This window comes from Terrapene carolina, unplaced genomic scaffold (assembly GCF_002925995.2).
Source record: "Terrapene carolina triunguis isolate 2854851 unplaced genomic scaffold, T_m_triunguis-2.0 Scaffold33891, whole genome shotgun sequence".
Classification (NCBI taxonomy): Eukaryota; Metazoa; Chordata; order Testudines; family Emydidae; genus Terrapene; species Terrapene triunguis.
This window is the reverse complement of record NW_020698242.1, coordinates 13476436-13493483: the sequence shown is the minus strand read 5'-3', so window position 1 is coordinate 13493483 and position 17048 is coordinate 13476436. Positions and strand designations below refer to the sequence as shown.

The window sequence follows — 17048 nt, the reverse complement described above, 5'->3', positions numbered from 1 at the left end:
TCCAGGGAAAATGCCTCCTCGGGAGCAGAGTCCCATTTTGAGGGGTTCCTGGAAAGGCAGAGTACTGTCATCTCAGCCCAGCGCACTCTGCATAGGCGGGCAGGACATCTGGGCGTGGAAAGACTTTTTCTGCAGCAAAATGTTGAATTTATGGCAGGGCAAATTCCCAAAATTCAGGGTGGTGCCCAGGGATTGGAACGAGGCTGCCTAAAGGGGCACGGTTACCCCCTGAGTCACATCCACGGGCTCCTTTCCCACAAGCTGGACATTTCCTGGCTCCATTTCCAGGGAGCCATGTTCAAACGGGCAGGGAGAGCCCAGCAGGGCTAATTCCCCGTCTGCAAGGGACCGGAACACAGGCGGGGGGACAGGACGGCGCTCAGTCCTATCAACACTCGTCTGCCAGCAGGGTCAGACCCCCAGCTGCTGTGCAAAGAGCATAAGGCGGCTGCAGGGTGTTCCCAGCAGTGCCCGGATCTCTGTCGATCTCAGGGGAACACGCAGGAGTCTCCAAGCAGGGACTTGCCGCTGGGTGCAGCCCAGCCCAGGACGCTCAGAGGGTTTCCTGGGGTTTTTTTTGACTAGCTAGTCTAGGTACAAAGACCCAGATCCTCCAGGTACCAAACTCCTATTCATTTCAGTGGCAGGTAGGAGTCCAAAGACCTTTGAGGATCTGCACCAAAGCCTCACTCTGTGCTTCCAAGGTGGCAACAAACAGCAAAGGAAAGAACCAAGCTGCCCAGGGACCGGGGAGGGGAGAGCAGTGTGGGCAGCTGAGCAGAATGGGAGGCAAGGCTATGAAATGTAAACCCTGCCTGCGGGGAGAGGAAACCAAGAGCCCAGATACCAGAAGGGGAAGAGGATGGTGACCACACAAGCACTCACAGGAGGGCATGTCGATTTCAAACCTGCCCTGGTGGGACTTGGCTGAGTCAGCCAGGCCCGTAGCTGCAGCGGGGAAGGCGTGGGAGGCCGTCCGGGCCAGACCACACACCTCCCACGTATCACGGGGGAAGCAGGGAGCGCTTGCTGCACCGGGCGACATTTTCCTCTTCAAATCAGTTTCCAGAAGCCCAGATTGACAATCCGGAGGCTCTGAAGCCAGCTAATCAGATAGTACGTGACAGTGAGCCAAGCGCCTCCTGAAAAGCAGAACACACAGTTAGCAACAGCTGAAAAGCTTCAATTAATTTCCTGTCATGTACGGAGACTGGGAAGTGCAAATGGTGTTTTCTGGCAGCCCAGCTGCAGGCTCGCCCACGGCTCTGGACCCAGATTGCTCCGGCTTCCCTGCCTAAGTGACACGGGTGATTGGGTGCTCTCCAGCCATGGAGCTCCCTGAGAAAGCCCCGGGTCCTGACGGACCCAACTCCCCCCCTTGCTGGGGAGGCAGCTTGTTCCCTTTGCAGCCTGCCAGCAAGCGTCGTGTGACAAGGCTGTGTAAGCCCACGGCGAGCCAGCCAGCACAGCCTCCCACCTGCAGCTCCCCAGGGACGGACGCCTTCAGGGCTACAGATCCACTGCTGACATTGCCCTGGGAGCCAAAGTGGAACATCATCAGGGTAAAGGTTTGGTCTTCAAAGGCAGAACTTCCCCAGCCTCTTCCCTCAGCTCCACCATCCCAGCAGCCTTCCTCGGCTAATGGAGGGTGGATGGAACCCAGACCCCATCCCCACCGCCCCGCCTTTACTTGGCTACCCGGGGGAATGCAGCGGAGTGGCCCGTGGTACTTCCTCCTCTGCCGCAGGGCCTAAGCAGCAGCCCAGGGGAAGATGGTTAAATAAGGCACATGATGGGGACTCTCCACCTAGGTTCTACTGCCAGCGCCGCTGCGGACATGCTACAAGAGCTTAGGCGTGTTTCTTACCTTCTTTGCCCCACTTTCCCCCACCTGCCTCCTGCCAGGCTGAGTCAGGGCCCATTTGTGAAGGGCTATAAAGTCCTCACATACTTTGCAGTTCTATTAGTACTGGAAGGTTGCCTTGAACGAAAAACAAGATAGCAGCTGCTCATCCCAGATTTGCATGGAAGCAGGCACATTAGCGTTCCTTCAGCCAGCAAGATGAACCCGCCTTATTCAGAGGCACCCTTGCCTAGCTGAGCGCGCTACACAGTCATAATTATCTAGCTCTGCTTCACAGACCACGCAGGAACCTCAATGAAAGCCTCTAGGCATGCCCTGACCATCTGCAGCTCAGAGCAGGTGGCCAGAGGGTCAGGCCAGAGCACTTAACAGCAGAGTCAGTAACTGACAAGGCTAGGGAAGACTGTCTTGAAATGCTCATTCACACGGACCTGATAGAATTTCAGTTCTTTAATGAAAACTGCTCACGACACCTGCTGGTCTCTGAAGGGATTTCAAACCATGCAGCCTCCAGCACTGTTTGTTTCACAGAAGAGAAGCCCTGAGAGGCAGCCTCACTGATCAGACTGCCCATCATCCATCGCAATTGTGCTTTAACATTCAAAATATCAAACTTTGCAGTGCGGCCACCTCTGGGGTAGAGAGCACCAGGCAGCCTGGCGCACAGCAAACTGGTGGGATTGAGCGGAGGATTAGCCACACACATCGCAAGCCTCACCATCTACTGAAAGTGGGTTGGATCCCATTTGCTAAAGTTTTCTATGAAAGACACTCCCACTGCCTGAGCAAAGCGCATGGAACTCAACCTATGGAGGAGGAAGTGCCAAACAGACCCTGCTAGGATTGACCTGACGCATCTGGGGAGTTTAATATTTTCAAGGCCAAGGCTCAGACCCGAGCCACAGCCCCCAGCCCATTGGTTGGGTAGGAAAAATGGTGAAGACACTTCCCAGGACAGCCACCTTTAAAAATGGTAATAGTGGAAAAATCTAAACTGAGGTTTTTGCTCCACCAAGTGGCAACAGTGAGTAGCTGCACCTTGACATTTGAAAGAAACTGCACTCTAAGATGCCCCTTCATTTACCTACTTTTATGGCTAAAGTAACAAATATTTAAAATCTGACCTGTTAAAACCCCTGTATAAACTGGAAGCTGTCACGAGGCCTGACAGAGGGCTTAGAACACGAGATGAGCATCTCCCACCATGACCGCAGGAGACAATGTACAATTTCTTAGATGTCTGTTTAATAAATGTCTATGTACCTGAGTTTTTCTAGCTTATGTCTTGGCCACTTTCCAATCTGGATAATTACGGCTTTAGTCTTGCCTGCATATTCCACTGGTTAGGTATTCACGGCCTGCCCGTTGGGAGCAGTTAGATAGTTGTCACATTCCATCCCAGGGTTGGATTCTTGTTCCTTGTGCATATACGAGCCACTCGTCTTCTCAAAGCACCTTTTGTTTCTTTCTATAACACAGGCTATGTCTACACTACAAAGATAAGCTGACCTATGCTAGGTCATTATCATTAACTCCATTAATTCCTCCAGTGGCTGATGTCTATCCTAGCCTCCTCCTGTTGGTGGGAAGCGTCCTCACCACGAGTGCTCCCAACAACTAAAGAGGGGCAGTGTGGAGGACTGAGCGTCCGGGCTCTCCACTCCGTGCAGCTCCCCAGCCAGGAGCGGGAAGGGAAGGAGGAGGCAGCTGCCTGGAGTGTCTTGCCTCTGGTGGAGAGATCGGTGTTCGGAGTCCAGTCAGCTGCTGTGCTCCCAGCGGAGAGCGGGGGGCAGCAGGGCTCCAAGGAGGGAGTGGAGAGCCCAGGTGGCAGCCCAAGCCTGGAGCCTGGGAGGAAGCCCGGCTTGGAGTGGAGACTGGGCAGCAGCCCAGCTGGGAAGCCGGATTTCTTGTCAATTTCACAGCTCTAGCAGAGCTGAAATTGACAAGAATGTCAGCCAACAGCTGATGTAAGAAACAGTGTGTCCACATAGATAGTGCATCACCCTAACTACACCCACATAAGCCCTACGCCTCTTGGTGAGGTGGTTTTATGAGGCTGGCATAGCACGGGAGTTACACTGGTGGGAGAAGCATTTCAGCTGACTTTTGTCAACAAAACTGGGTAGTGTAGACAAGGCCACAATATGTGCAGATCAGTTAAGTCAGACCCATTCAGGAGAGCCAGTAATAGAACAAATCACATTAAAATCTGATTGAATGAAAAACAGGCTCCCCCCAAAACACTTCTCTTCATTCCTCTGCCCCTTTCCTTCACGTGGCCCATTAATCTCAATTGCAAGCTCCGCAGGAAATGGTTTCTTCCAGGACTCTATGGTACCATTCACACCTTTGGCACTGTACAAAGAACCCTCCAATCCCCTCAGAAGTTTTACAAGTTCTAGCAAGTAAGCCTTTCTTTGAATGGATAAGGTTCCAGCTTCTCTCCTCTATTAACTACTTAGCACGGTCCTTTTCACAATGGGATGCAGCAGGGAGATGGCAGCTCATTCGCACAGTGAAATACTGACAACTATTTCAGAGAAGGCATTTAGCTATTTAGTGGCAATACCGTCAAATCATGGCTTTTTCCCCTTTAGGAATGGCTGGACTTGCCCCTTGTCCCCAACACCAAACCATGTGAAATACGGGGCTAGGAGGGCAAGAAATAGCCTCGGGTTCCACCTCTTTCATAGAAAAGCCGCACATACTGTTAGGGGCAGGAACTTGGGCAACCCCACACACCAGAAGAGAAAATATTAGCTGTGAAAGACAAGTCATTGCTTAGAGATGACAAACAAGATCTGGTTGTGAGGGGAGTTCTCTGCTTGTCCCAGAGGCAGAACCCAGCATTTTCTCCATGCTGGGAGACAAAGGGCTGGCTAGGTCAGGTCAGTAGAGCTCCGGAATGGATTTTACTTCACAATGCACATTACACACAACACACCAGTGCAGGTAAAGTGAACTGTCCCTGTATGTCCTGCTCATTCTTATCCAGAGGGGAAAATGAGTGTGTTGTTTAAAGAGTCAAGCTCAAATACGTGGGAGTCCAAGCAAGCATGGAACAAGCAGTAACAAAACAGCTGTTATGGCGAGCAGGTAAAAAGCAAGTTTGCAATTGATTGGGGGGGGGGGGGGGGCGCAGAGGGAGATCTATTTCTCTTGCTGTTTCTTCGTTCCAAATTCAACAGGCTGGATAGTACTTTGTGCCTCCCAGAAGCTATGGTGCTACTCTGAACAAGATACCCAGGGACCTAGTTCAAACAGCCTACAGAGGGGATGCTAGAGAAGCAAAGGAAATCAGAATCCCTATTTAGTAGTAAGAATCCAGAGGAGGTACCCTGCTACTAAAGACACCATACATACCACAGCTGAGATTGGCACCCTACATTCTACCAATTCCTTTTGGAAAGCCCAGGCACTAAGGAAACCTGCACAGCAATTTTACAGGGTATCAGACTGGCTTGTCAGAGAAAAAAAACATGTAGTTAGTGCTGCATGAAGACAGGCGCCCCCCCAGTGGTAGTTTAGGACTGTATCAAATTCAGGTTTCAGAGTAAAAAGAACAGGAGTACTTGTGGCACCTTAGAGACTAACAAATTTATTAAGAGCATAATTGTGTCTAGTTTGCATATCAATTCCAGCTCAGCAGTCTCTCGTTGGAGTCTGTTTTTGAAGTTTTTCTGTTGTAAGATAGCCACCCGCAGGTCTGTCATTGAATGACCAGACAGGTCAAAGTGTTCTCCCACTGGTTTCTGAGTATTATGATTCCTGATGTCAGATTTGTGTCCATTAATTCTTTTGCGTAGAGACTGTCCGGTTTGGCCAATGTACATGGCAGAGGGGCATTGCTGGCACATGATGGCATATATCACATTGGTAGATGTGCAGGTGAACAAGCCCCTGATGGTATGGCTGATGTGATTAGGCCCTATGATGATGTCACTTGAATAGATATGTGGACAGAGTTGGCATCGGGCTTTGTTACAAGGATAGGTTCCTGGGTCAGTGTTTTTGTTCAGTGATGTGTGGTTGCTGGTGAGTATTTGCTTTAGGTTGGGGGGTTGTCTGTAAGCGAGGACAGGTCTGTCTCCCAAGATCTGTGAGAGTAAAGGATCATCTTTCAGGATAGGTTGTAGATCAACACAATCAACCCAGGATTGAATAAGGACTGGGAATAGCTGAGCCATTACAAACATTGACAGGTTTCAGAGTAGCAGCCGTGTTAGTCTGTATCCGCAAAAAGAACAGGAGTTAGTGTTTCACTCTATATGCATCCGATGAAGTGGGCTGTAGCCCATGAAAGCTTATGCTCTAATAAATGTGTTAGTCTCTAAGGTGCCACAAGTACTCCTGTTCTTTTTACAAACATTGAATCTATCTCCCCTTGTAAGTATTCTCACACTTCTTATCAAACTGTCTGTACTGAGCTATCTTGATTATCACTTCAAAAGTTTTTTTCTCTTACTTAATTGGCCTCTCAGAGTTGGTAAGACAACTCCTACCTGTTCATGCTCTCTGTATGTGTGGATATATATCTCAATATATGTTTCACTCTATATGCATCCGAAGAAGTGGGCTGTAGCCCACGAAAGCTTATGCTCTAATAAATGTGTTAGTCTCTAAGGTGCCACAAGTACTCCTGTTCTTTTATCAAATTCAGTTCTCTTTTACAACTTGATTCAGCCAAGTCCTCCACACACTGGAAATTTCAGTCCTGTTTCTTACAGGCAAAAGCGAGCAGGCTGCTCCGTAAGAAGAGAGGAGCCATGCAGGGCCGTCTCTCGCTACTGATTAAAGAGCCATCTGCTCAGGTTTCCCTCAAAGCAGCTGTGATTAAACAGCAAGCGGAGGGGAAAACTTAACTGTTTAAACCTAAGGCAACTCCACCCAGACTGAATGAGTACCTGCCACCCACAATGCCAGGAGCCTATTACCTGCTCATCTCAGAAGCAGTGAGCAAACCAGTTGAGACTACTGTTCAATTTACTTTTATACAACACACGGCTAGAATGTAGCTGAACAAACTAACTAATACTGCTGAGTATAGGCTTCATGTCAAAAGTATCACCTTCCTTTATTCTGGATCCCTTTGCATCCGGCCTAAGAAGACACCACACCAGGTTACATTTCTATACTCTTTTATTGACAGTTCGAGGGAGAACAGTTCATTTCTTCTTCTCCACATCCTGCTCTGCAGCTTCCTTGGCTCGTTTAGCACGGATTCCAAAGAGACGGGCATTTGCCCGGGCCATACGCAGGCTGGCAAAGGCTTTGAAGTTCTTCTCATCCTCAGAGATAACACGGGCCTTTTCCTTTTTGTAAACCTAGCAGAAACAAGAGCCAGATAGAATGTGTAACCATCTTCTCTGGAATCCTCTGGCCTATTCAATGTTTAGAAGAGTTACTTTTTGGTACAGATTTCTACTAGCAACAGGACACCGTGACTGGCAGGGATGCTTTATCAAAGCAGGAGGCCATGCCTGCAACACTATTCAATCAGGTGCCTCATTTTATTCAGCTTCTGTATTTGTCAGCTCACACCACTGATGAGGTGAGGGAAGAAACTCCAAGAATAACCATCTCAGGGTAGATTGATATTTACCTCGCAGTCAGTTTACACTCATTTGTGGATTACCACCAGCAAGCATCAAATGTAACCCTTCAAAAGTAGCAACGGTTCTAGAACAAACTGCAGTGAACCCACTGTTTGTCATGTTATACTTAGTAAAGAGCTACCAGCCCTGGGTCACTGAAGACTAAATTACCAAAGCACAGGGCTGTGCACAGACAGCTGGTAACTCTTCCATCCTCAGTTCTGAATTGCTTCAGGCAGAACCCTCAATTTCAGAACAAATTCTGACAGCTGAAACTGCATCCATTAGTCTACCCCCAGACAAAACACTGCCACTACCTTCAAGCCCATGAACTTGCCCTTCGGCTCCCTCAAGGGAGCTCTGATTTAACCAACAGTTGGTTAAAAGTTTTAGCAGTCAGCTCTGTGCATCTCATTACACAGTGGCAAAAAATCCAGAGACCCTGCTAAAGTTACACTCTCACAGTAAAATATTGAGATAAAAAAAAAAAAAACAAAAAAAACCCCAACAACAGTATTTTACTAGAGCAGTGGTTCTTAACCTTTACTGCAGCCTGCATTGGGTCTCAAAATATGTTCTCGCACCCCTTATCAAAAATTGTTGAAGTAGGTCAGTTCTTTAAACCTAGATATATTTTTTGTTTGTATATTACAGGGTAATTGTTAAAAAACGTATAATGTCAATAAACACATAGGTTTGATGAAACAAAGTAGTTGTACTTGCGTGCCTGTGCTTAATTTGTGTTTTCGATGATTTACCTTCTAAAAAAAATTGGCATGTCTCACACCCCCAGAAAGGGCACCTTGCACCCCCAGGGGGTGCGTGCACCCCAGGTTAAGAACCACTGTACTAGAGAAATAGGAGGTCAATTTTAACAGGCTCTTGTTCTTTGGTCTCAAGGTAACTGCTGCAGTCTACAGAGAGCGAAACGTAACTGCAGTGTCACAATGCAGCACTGAAAAACCCATTTCTGTCGAGTCAGTTCTCTCTAGTATTTAGAGATACATCACAGCAGCATCTAACTTCAGAACAATCAAACAAAGCACATGATTTGCAGGTTCACTTACGTTCCTGATCGGCATAACAGGTCCAGAGAGCTGAGTTGCCATCTTGAGTTCTTCTGGCTGTGTAACAGAGGAAACAAGTGATTACTGAGTTCAGCCAGACAAGCTGACTCCTTTGGTGGCAGGCCTGTGGGAGCTGCCTGGGTTAGGGAACGTACCTTCTGGAGCAAAACATAAGCTCTTCAGTTTCATATCTTAACTAAAAACTAGGCCTGTGTGCAAGACCCCAGCTTGGTGATCTGACTGGAGAATCTAGCAATACATGTTTAACAGAAAAAGTTCCATGGTTTGGACCTCAGGAATTCTGGCCCATATTTCAGACTGAAGAGAGGGCCCTACATTCCCACATACACACCATGGAGAGTGTCGGAAACACACAAGTGGAGAAGGGCGCTATTTCCCACTCCAACAGAGGGTGTGCTAGCATTTTGAAGGGGCCAGCCTAAAGCAGACTTGTTTGTTTTTAAGAGAAATTCAACTGAACCCAGAATTTGCAATTGCACTGGGGAGTGTGACCTATTAACTATGCCCAGTTAAGAGAGGTGGAAGGAAGCAAAGTCATTCTGAGGGCTTGACAAGATGCTGATGCATCACCATTACTCCACCACCAAATTGCCTCTCCTGGCCACACCAAAACCAGGAACCAAGAATGTAAAGCTCTGGTTCAAGGGCACAACACCGACTTTATAAAAGTTACACCAACCTGAAAAAATTTCAAGTTTACTATTGTTTCCAGTAACGTCTCTGGCTCCCATTCCAGACAGAGAAAAGTTACTTTGCAGTTTATTTTGTATATTCAAACAGCATTCAGCTTCCCCTATTTGTCTGGCTCTCATGCAAAACCACAGGGAAAAGAAACATTTAAAAATGTGGCAAAAGAAGGCACAAGAATTAACAAAGGGACCCTTGGGAGGAGAGAATACGTTTAACAATTTTTATCTCACTCTGAAACTGCTATATTTCAAGTTCATTGTACCATTTTAAAGCTGTGCTGGTGCTAAACATTCACAACTAGATAGATCTGTCTTGCTAACCAGTCTAGGATATGAACACACGGGACTACACTATTTTAGGTTTTCTAATTGCACCAGTTATCAGTGATATTCACATGACACTCCAGGAAAGTCGGCACTAATTGCCCCCAAGGAAACCGTTGTTACAGAAGACCTTGCTGGAGAAAAGGGGAAACCTTTAGTCTGCATATAAAGTAGTTTCTACTTCAGCTTCTTCACATCCACACCTCCAGCAGTCCCAAACCAGGTTCAAAGGGACATTTTCCAGGACTGTCTACAATGGGCTTAGGGAATATGTTAAACTGATAAGTTCCAACAAAGCCACATTTTATATAGTTTAGCCAGCCAGTATAAATGCAGTCAGAGAAAAGCTCAATGACCAGTTTGAAAGAGTTTTAACACACACTGACCCAATTCCTGCTGGCAGACTATGCCACGTTAGAAACATTTAAGCAGGAAGTATGTTTAAATACAGGTAAAAAGCCTAGAGCACATGAGTCTATGGATGTTGCCTAGAAATCCCCTTCTTCAAATCATTCATTTCACTACATATACCTCCTCATTGGAAGCACGGAGCCTACATAGCTGGAGCAAAGAAATATATGGAAATCCACCTTATTTCAGAACCTTAGCTGATACAAGTGTTTTCTCTGAATTAAGATTTACAGGTTGATAGGTGGAACTCCCCTAAAATTGACCAACTCACCACCTCTGTAGGTTACTCAGCTGAAAAAACCTCTCTGTCCCTGCATTTTTTCTCATTTCTCTCTTTTGTAATTATTTACATAGTGAGACAAGTACTCCTGAAACGGTGGCTCATTATCCACCCTAACACATTAACTGCTTTTACTAAATTTCAACTGCTTAGGCAAAAATCAGACATTGTGAGAGAGTTGCTAAAGTATCATGGCTTTGATTCAGGGCAGCTTCCCCCCAATGTGGCTTTAAATCACCACTGCACACTCCACACTCCAGGCCCAGCTCCCAGCACAACAGAGGTGGTACAAGTTATAGCACATACCCTGGCCAACACCCAAGCCCATCCCTCCATCAGATGTACCTGAAGGCAGACTAGAGCTGCTCTATCAACCCTTTGCCAGTGGAAGAGGCCTCCCGTGCAGGGGCATTACATTAGGAGATGTGTCTAAGTAAACAACGCTTTACAGTAGAACATTAGAGGATCAGCCATAACCAACCCTTAGCACCACTGAGCAGGAGAAGGCCTCTAAAAGCTTCCAGGACCCAATGTACTTACAGAGCTGTCTCCCTTCTTGGGTGCAGAGGGCTTCCTTGGGAAGAGGATAAGTTTGGAGCGATACTCCTTCAGTCTCTGCACATTGGCCTGCAGGGATTCTGTAGACTTGTTGCGTCGTCTGGGATCCACAGAGATTCCAATAGTCCGGGCAACCCTTTTATTGATGCCAGCCATCTGTAAAGCAAGAGAGTTAATGTCAACCTTCAAGTGACTGTTATGCCATTGTGCTACTGAGTGAAGCCAGTACAGTCATCAGCTGGAAAAGGGTTCAATACAGTCATCACAGAGACTACAGAGATTCCGGAGAAAGTGTCATCATTTGACTGTAAGGCCCATCAGAAGCAGGAGCAGTGATTAAGAAATATGAATTGTGCTACGCCCAGAAGTTGGACAACAACAGATAAGGCATCTCCAAAAGTCAAAGATTAGACTCAAATATAAGACAACACATATTACATAACTTTCTAGTCTGAGGCCAACACTCCTTCAAATAGCAAAAGGAGGGCACAAAATCGGAGGCCACGGGGAAAAGAATGGGGGATATCACTTTCACTCACTGAAATAAGCAAGTGTCCTTATATAATTATACATTATACTGCAACGTGCAATTCCAACTGTAACAAGCAACTGGGCTATTTAAATCACACATGCCAACCTGACTCATGAAGTTGGCTATACTATTAAGGTTTAAATCAATGCTTTATCAGGTATCACTTACATCATGAGCCCCTAAAAAATACCAGAGAACCAAAAGAAGCAAACTATTTCTTGGTGCTGAACAGTCCTGTAGACATTTGCTTTTGTTGTCCCATAAGATGACTGTACAGAAAGGTGCATTACCATAACACTCCCTCCTCCTCGCTCCTGAAGTTGAGTGGTTTAAAACCCTGGAATTTTATTAAACTGGCAAGTTGACCACATCTCTTTAATTTTCAAAACAATCTTGTGTTGACCTATGCTGCTGCCTACACATCTCATTCCCATACTATTGGAATGCCTGAAATTAATATGAATACGGGAAACCACCAAACGTAACCATAAATTCCTTTATTAAATCCAAAGTTATACAATTACTCTAAACATGCATATATAATTTACTACATCCAAACAGTAACAAAACATTTGATCACGATACTTACAAACGGGTTAAACCCAGGGTGCTTAGACCCATATTGGTCGGCTCTAACATGGCCAGGCAGGTATTAGCAATGAACTTCTTTATACTCTTCAACAAACAAGTGATGTCATTGCCAAGTACTGACTTCAGTTAAACACCAATTTCAGACAGTTCACCCTTATTTCCAGTCTTACCTGGATGAAGATTTACAAACTCCTCTCTTCCCAAGGCCTTTCCTCCTCTCCTTGCTGCCAACAGCTTTGCCATTGCCCCTGGATTCACACAGGCTTTAACACTGGTGTGTGGGTTGGCAAGGGCCATGTTGGCTCATTTTAAGACAGATTCTCTTGGTCTTATTTAAAACCATCTGCAGTCATCCTCAAGGGTCAGAGGCCTTCTTTTTAGAAGTTCTTTTACCTCATTTGTTATTCTTTGAACCAAATGTAGAATCACAGAACTGGAAGAGACCTCAAGAGGTCATCTAGTCCAGCCCCCTGCATGCTCCCTACTTCATTCCATCTGGCCTTATAACTTATTATTTTCAAGGCCTTCCTTCTAATTGCTAATCAGAGCCTCTCTTTACAACATATATATATTTTCTTAACTAAACTTAAGCTAACTAATTCTCTAATTTCATATTTATCCTACACATATTGTCCATTTTCTGCATCTACAGCAATTACACACCTACCTATAGCGACCACCATCCTGTACTCTGGATAATAATGTTGTGTTATCTAGGCCTTGTCTACACTGCCACTTTGCAGCGCTGCAAATTTCTCACTAAGGGGTGTGAAAAAACACTCCACTGAGCGCTGCAAATTTCGGCGCTGTAAAGTGCCAGTGTAGACCAGAAGTGGGCAAACTACGGCCCGCGGGACCGTTCTCCCTGGACCCTGAGCTCCTGGACAGGGAGGCTAGCCCCAGGCTCCTCCCTCCCTCTCCCCCACAGCCTCAGCTCACTGCACCACCGGCGCAATGCTCTGGGCAGCGCGCTCCTGGGGCAGCGCAGCTACAGAGCCTAGCCTGACCCGGTGCTCTGTGCTGTGCAGTGCGTGGCTGGCTCCAGCCGGGCGCCGCGGCTGCCTGTCATGGTGCAGCCGCTCGACCAGTGCTCCAGGCGTGATAAGGGGGCAGGGAGCGGGGTTGGATAGAGGGCAGGGGAGTTCGGGGCCAGGGGTGTGGCTAGGGGTCAGGGCAGTCAGAGGGCAGGGAATGGGGGGGTTAAATGGGGGCAGTCAGGGAGAAGGAGTGGTTGGATGGGGCAGAGGTCCAGGGAGGAGAGAAGGGGTTGGATAGGGCGGCTGGGGGCAGTCAGGGATGGAGGTTCCGGGGGTGGTCAGGGGACAGGGAGAAGGGGTGGTTGGGTGGGGCAGGGGTCCCGGGTGTGTGTCTGTCTGTCAGGAAGGAGAGGGAGTGTTAGATGGGGCGGCAGGGGGCAGTTAGGGGCGGGGGGTCTGGGGGCAGTCAGGGAGAAGGGGTGGTTGGATGGGGCAGGGGTCCCGTGGGGGGTAATCAGGAAGGGGGGTGGTTGGATGGGGCAGGGGGGCCATCAGGGGCGAGACACGCGCACGCGTGTGTGTGTGTGTGTGTGTGTGTGTGTGTGTCAGTGTCGGGTGGGGGCTGGGAAACGCCTGCCTGTTCGGGGAGGCACAGCCTCCCCTAACCGGCCCTCCATACAATTTCTGAAAACTGATGCAGCCCTCAGGCCAAAAAGAAGGTTGCCGCCCCTGGTGTAGGCAGTGCACCGGTGCCGGCAGCCGCGCTTCCAGCGCTGGTAGCTACTCCCTTTGTGGGGGTGCTACAACTACACTGCCACGTTAAAGCGCTGCCACGGCAACGATTTAACGTTGCTAGTGAAGAGACATCCCTAGAAAATTCCAAAATGGCCACATGCACAACCAGTTTAAACAGATATCCATTTGCCAACCACTCTCAGCTGCTTACATCTCACACTAGCTACCGACAGACTAACCAGGCCAGGCAAGACAGGGAAATATATCAAGGAGTTCATTTCACCCACTCGAAAACAAAAAATTGAGTTGAAACACCAAATTACAGTTGGATACTTTACTCTGCACCCACCTAACACTGGACACATTTATAGAATTTATCTGTTGCACGTGAGCGCACTCTACTATGAGATGCTAACCAACCAGTTATACTCACTCGCAGCTCTTCCAAGCTGAATCCTCTGCCAGCACGAACTTTTGTGTGGTACCTAACAGTGGGACACCTCACAATGGGTCGGATTGGCCCTGACACTGGGCGTGGAGCAATGCGCCGAGCCTTTGCCTGACGGGCCTTCCTCCTGGTCAAAGAGAAATATCACAGCAGTCAACAAAAGGATGTTTGTATAAGACACATAACTTCTACACTGACAATCTTCTAAATGCCCAGAGTCCCTCTCAGAGAAAATGAGGGCCCATCCAACTTGCTGAGGTAAGGAATGTGTCCATCTAGTAACTGATGTGAACAAGGCCAGACTACACGCTCTCATAGTAAACTACAGTCATCAGCTAAAAAAGGGTTCAAGCAAATCATCAATGTTGTGCAGAGATTCCGGAGAATTTTCATCATTTGACTGTAGACCTAATTAAAGGCATTAAACTGTTCTACTGGCCTCTGTGATTACAACCACGGTAACTTTTAATTAATCACTCTCTAACCACCACAACATGCCACGGGAGACACAATTCCCAAGTACGTGATCTCGATGTCACAAGGCAGGTAGAGACAATCTCACCAGACACGGGTCTCACTGACACACGTAGCCAGCTGTCCTTAGCATCTCACCTGCGGATCTTCCTGGCAGGCTGGTTAAACCATGTGGCAACTCGTCTCTGCCAATCTTTGTGGAAATGGGGTCTCAAGATCATGCCATTTCGACTGGGTGCCATGATTGCTTATATCCCTGCAGACACAAGGGGCACGGTTAATGACAGCTCCAACTCGCGGCAGGCGCGCGCGGCTTACAGAAAGCAGAGAGCGGCGAGGGCCCAGCACCCCACGAGCCGGGGGAGCGGAGGGCCCGGCCAGGCCGGACTGCAACAGCTCCCAGCCGCCCCCCCAACCCGAACCGCTGCCCCCGAGGGCCGTCGCTCGGCAGCCCCGCGCGGGCCGCCACCCTGGGAACGACTGAGGCGAATGCCCGGCCCCGGCCGCCGGGGAGCGGCCCCCAGGCCCGGCACCTGCCCGCCGCCGCCTCCCCCCGGGACGCGACAGGCCGCAGGCGGCCCCCCTGCGTTCGGCTGCCCAGGGCCCGGGCCCCGCGGGCCGCCCAGGCGGCGGATGGAGGCGGATAACCCTGCAGGGCCCGGCCTCCGCTCAAACCTACCTCCACGGGGGGAAATGGCCGACCGGAAAAGGAGGGGGTGACGCAGGGCACGCTGGGATATCAGGCCTAGCGGAAACTGAACTGGTTACTGACCAATTAGAATAAAGGATGGCGGAAGGCCCGCCCAGGGAGCTTCAGCGCCCATCTCGCCAAAGGCCCTCTGCCCTTTACAAAGATGGCGCCCGTTTTAAAGCGGCCGCGTATGAAAAACCAGTGAGTGCCGTTACCTGCACCAGGTGGGCTAGGGAAAGGCAGCTGGCTGCACCGAGGAAGCGCTAAAGTTGCTCATCCATGACAGTTCATGGAAGATGGGTGAGGTATCAGAGGACTGGAGAAGTGCAAACACAATTCCTAGCTTTAAAAAAGACAACCAGGGAATTACAGACCAGTCAGCCTACAGCCACCTACAAGATTCACTTTATTTTTTAAAATCTTGGTCCTAATTTCTAGACCCTGTACACTAATCCCTCAAATTCCATACCCCCCACAGTAAAACAATGTCTCTTAAATAAGAGACACAAACAGCAAAGAGGAACAATCGCAACCTAGACTGAACTTTTGTGATGATTCAAAAATAATTATGTTGTGAAACTGATTGACCCAGTCAGGAACTGTCCTGTTGGTGAAGCAGATATAGAAGCTATTTGCAGCAGCAAGTTCTTATTTGGTTTGCTGTAAATCAAGTCCATGATCTTAAAAAATGATCGAGCAGTAATGCTTAGCATGTACATGGTGAGCTACACCTGTGGAGTGCAACACATTCATCCAATTCAGTCCAAGCTACGCTAACCTGCTTAGCCACATCCATTTCCCCTACATTCTTTGTTAGATTCCAGAACTGAATACATTCCTGTGCCTGCATCCTCCCCAGAGCCCTGCATGCCTAGCGAGAGCAGCCTGATGTAATGGTCTGAGCCCAGGACTGCCCAATACCTCAGGAGCATTGGACCAGAGGTAACTTGCACTTCTATTACCCCACACACTTGCATGTAAAATGGTGACATCATAAAATTACAGCTGCCCAGAGTGTAACTATGCTGTTCCTACTCCATGTATGCATTTCATCTATGCCTGGTCAGATAGACGTGGATGAATAATTCCTATAGACGTGTACATTTCTCCTCCAGAACAGCAGTTGCCTGCTCTTGCTTGTGGCACTAGTTTGGTACGGGCTCATGTCTAGATCCTGCACATGAGACCTGCTTTGGCTTACACAGCTCATCCCAGCCCCTTCTCAAACTACTTCCTATACCCAGTGTTGCCCCATGTTTTAATGGCTGCTTCTTCTCAGACTGGAGTTCCTCATTCAAGTCAAGTGAGGAAGGAGCGGGGCCCTCATAAGTCTCGTAACACCACCACTAGGGGACTGCAAGTGCTTGGAGGACAATTTTTCAGACATTCACACGACACACATCCTTTTCAAGGTGGCTATGGCCACTGTCACAGCATTTAGAACACAGCCAGACTACACCTGCCTTGAGCCAAACTCCCACAGGGTGTTATACTTTGCATAAACAGAGCTGTCCTACAAGACTGCTGATGTGCTACCTGCTGTCCACCTTAACTGGCATTTCTTACCATCAGTCAACTCCTGCACTGACTCAAGTGCGGGCTTTGGGATGAGGCCTGATGCTTCCCCAAGGAGTAGGAGCAAGAAACAGCAGCTCTCGAGCAGGTACCTGCCCTCATTGCAGAGGATCCCGGTGACCGGCAAATGGGGCTGGCTTCAACGCACATGAAAGCAGAGCAAACCGAAGATACTCCATTTGTAAGGCACTCTCTCCGTGTAAGACACAATGAGGGG

At 48.4% G+C, this 17048-nt stretch overlaps 1 protein-coding gene and 2 non-coding genes across 3 annotated transcripts; all 3 read right to left on the bottom strand.

The window, feature by feature from the left end:
- Positions 1-6985: 6985 nt before the first annotated feature.
- On the bottom strand, positions 6986-15339 carry LOC112103475 (60S ribosomal protein L13). Its single transcript, XM_024195273.1, has 6 exons — positions 15245-15339; positions 14704-14821; positions 14077-14218; positions 10791-10964; positions 8526-8582; positions 6986-7188 (listed from the first exon to the last, which is right to left on the bottom strand). Exons 2-6 carry the CDS (start codon positions 14805-14807, stop codon positions 7030-7032), a joined length of 636 nt encoding a protein of 211 aa, XP_024051041.1. The 5' UTR covers positions 14808-14821; positions 15245-15339; the 3' UTR covers positions 6986-7029.
- On the bottom strand, positions 11024-11108 carry LOC112103485. The gene has a single exon (XR_002907838.1). It is a non-coding gene; the product is annotated as a small nucleolar RNA MBII-202 (small nucleolar RNA).
- LOC112103483 lies at positions 14405-14486 on the bottom strand. Its single transcript, XR_002907837.1, has one exon. It is a non-coding gene; the product is annotated as a small nucleolar RNA MBII-202 (small nucleolar RNA).
- Positions 15340-17048: the final 1709 nt, after the last annotated feature.